The sequence below is a fragment of the Buceros rhinoceros genome, unplaced genomic scaffold, assembly GCF_000710305.1.
Source record: "Buceros rhinoceros silvestris isolate BGI_N320 unplaced genomic scaffold, ASM71030v1 scaffold20488, whole genome shotgun sequence".
Classification (NCBI taxonomy): Eukaryota; Metazoa; Chordata; class Aves; order Bucerotiformes; family Bucerotidae; genus Buceros; species Buceros rhinoceros.
This window is the reverse complement of record NW_010425410.1, coordinates 1,410-3,258: the sequence shown is the minus strand read 5'-3', so window position 1 is coordinate 3,258 and position 1,849 is coordinate 1,410. Positions and strand designations below refer to the sequence as shown.

The 1,849-nt window shown below is 65.7% G+C and overlaps 1 protein-coding gene across 1 annotated transcript in view; it reads left to right on the top strand.

Moving 5' to 3' along the window:
* Positions 1-1,849, top strand: part of LOC104497852 (dedicator of cytokinesis protein 2-like) — a gene marked incomplete at its 5' end in the record, with an annotated part of 12,658 nt that overhangs the window by 9,971 nt on the left and 838 nt on the right. Inside the window, 7 exon segments of the mRNA XM_010141150.1 lie at positions 104-245; positions 624-705; positions 792-876; positions 1,110-1,196; positions 1,288-1,464; positions 1,587-1,670; positions 1,782-1,847. Of these exon segments, the coding sequence (XP_010139452.1) occupies positions 104-245; positions 624-705; positions 792-876; positions 1,110-1,196; positions 1,288-1,464; positions 1,587-1,670; positions 1,782-1,847 (723 nt within the window).

Here is a 1,849-nt window from a genome sequence, read left to right as displayed (position 1 = left end):
CGCCGGGGCTCACTCCAGCCAGGGCGGAGGGCTCTGTGGGGCCGGGGCTCCCCAGCCCTGCTCTGCAGCGCACGGGGGTGAGCTGCTGTCTTCCTCCCCGCAGAACAAGGTCTTCATTTACCGGGGCAAGGAGTACGAGCGCCGGGAGGACTTTGAGATGCGGCTGCTGAGCCCCTTCACCAATGCCGAGAAGCTGCAGAGCACGTCTCCACCCGTCCAGGACATCACCAGCTCCCCCGGCCAGTGTATCCTCCGAGTGCGGGGATGGGGCTGGGAGGGCGGCTCGTTCCCTGCTGTCGCTCCCTGCGTGGGTCCTGTACCACGTGCCCACGCACCCCTGGGGCTCTCCCGCTCTGGGCTGGACCCCTCTGCCCCACAACCCCCGTCCTGCGGTGTGCGCCAGTGGCTCCACCCGTCCAGGACATCACCAGCTCCCCCGGCCAGTGTATCCTCCGAGTGCGGGGATGGGGCTGGGAGGGCGGCTCGTTCCCTGCTGTCGCTCCCTGCGTGGGTCCTGTACCACGTGCCCACGCACCCCTGGGGCTCTCCCGCTCTGGGCTGGACCCCTCTGCCCCACAACCCCCGTCCTGCGGTGTGCGCCAGTGGCTCCTTCACTCCCACAGATATCCAATGTTTCACCGTGCAGCCGGCAGAGGAGGCCAAGGGCCGGTTCAAGGACCGGAGCATCCCGGAGCAGATCACCAAGTGAGTGCGGATGGATGCCCCTGCTCTGCGCCATGTGGGATGCACAGGGCATCCCTCCCATGCTTGGCCCCTTCCTTCTCCTGCAGCTTCTACAAAGCCAACCACGTCCAGAAGTTCAGCTACTCCCGGCCCTTCAAGAAAGGGCCGAAGGACCCAGACAATGAATTTGCGGTGAGGGCGGCTGGGACCCCCCTGGGAGGGGTGGGGAAAGCTGGGGGGAGCTGTGAGGAATGGGGTGTCCAGAGGAAGGGGGATGCAGGGGAGACAGGGGGTCCCACATTCCTGGGGTGGAGGAGGTGGTGGTCCTGTGCCCATGGGAAGGTGAGGTGGGAGCCCCCTGCCCCATGGGGCAGCCTGAGGAGGATGGGGAGGAGGGCAGGGTGACTCTGCTGCCCTCCCTGCAGAACATGTGGATCGAGAGGACAACATTCGTAACAGCCTACCCCCTGCCTGGCATCCTGCGCTGGTTCGTGGTGACCTCCACCACCACGGTGAGGAGGGGGCTGTCAGGGGAGCAGGGGTCTCCCCAGGGCATCCCTTCCCCAAGCTCCTGACCTTCCCTCCCTCCCTCCCTGGGCACAGAGCATCATCTCCCCGCTGGAGAACGCCATCGAGACCATGATGAAAACGAACGAGAAAATTATGAGCGAGATCAACCGGCACCACAACGACCCCATCCTGCCCATCAACCCGCTCTCCATGCTGCTCAACGGCATCGTGGACCCTGCTGTCATGGGGGGCTTCGCCAAGTACGAAACGGTGAGGACACATCGGTGCTGCACCAAGGGCTGCTGACCGCAGGCACCCGCATGGCGTCGCTCTGTCCCCCGCCTGCGTGGAGCCGAACCATCCCGTCAGTGGGGCTGAGGAGGTGGGTGCAGGCCTTTTTCCAGGAGTCCTACCTGCGGGAGCACCCTGGGGATGAGGGGAACATAGAGAAGCTAAAGGACCTGATCGCCTGGCAGGTATGGCTGTTCCCGGGGTGGGGGACAGCTGCCCTGGGGCACCACGTGCCCAGCACCCTGTCCCAGGGGAGCCCCACAAGCTGAGGTGGAGCCTTCCCTGCTCTCCTGCAGATCCCGCTGCTGGCAGAGGGGATCTGGATCCACGGGCGGAAGGTGTCGGAGGACCTGCGGCCCTTCCA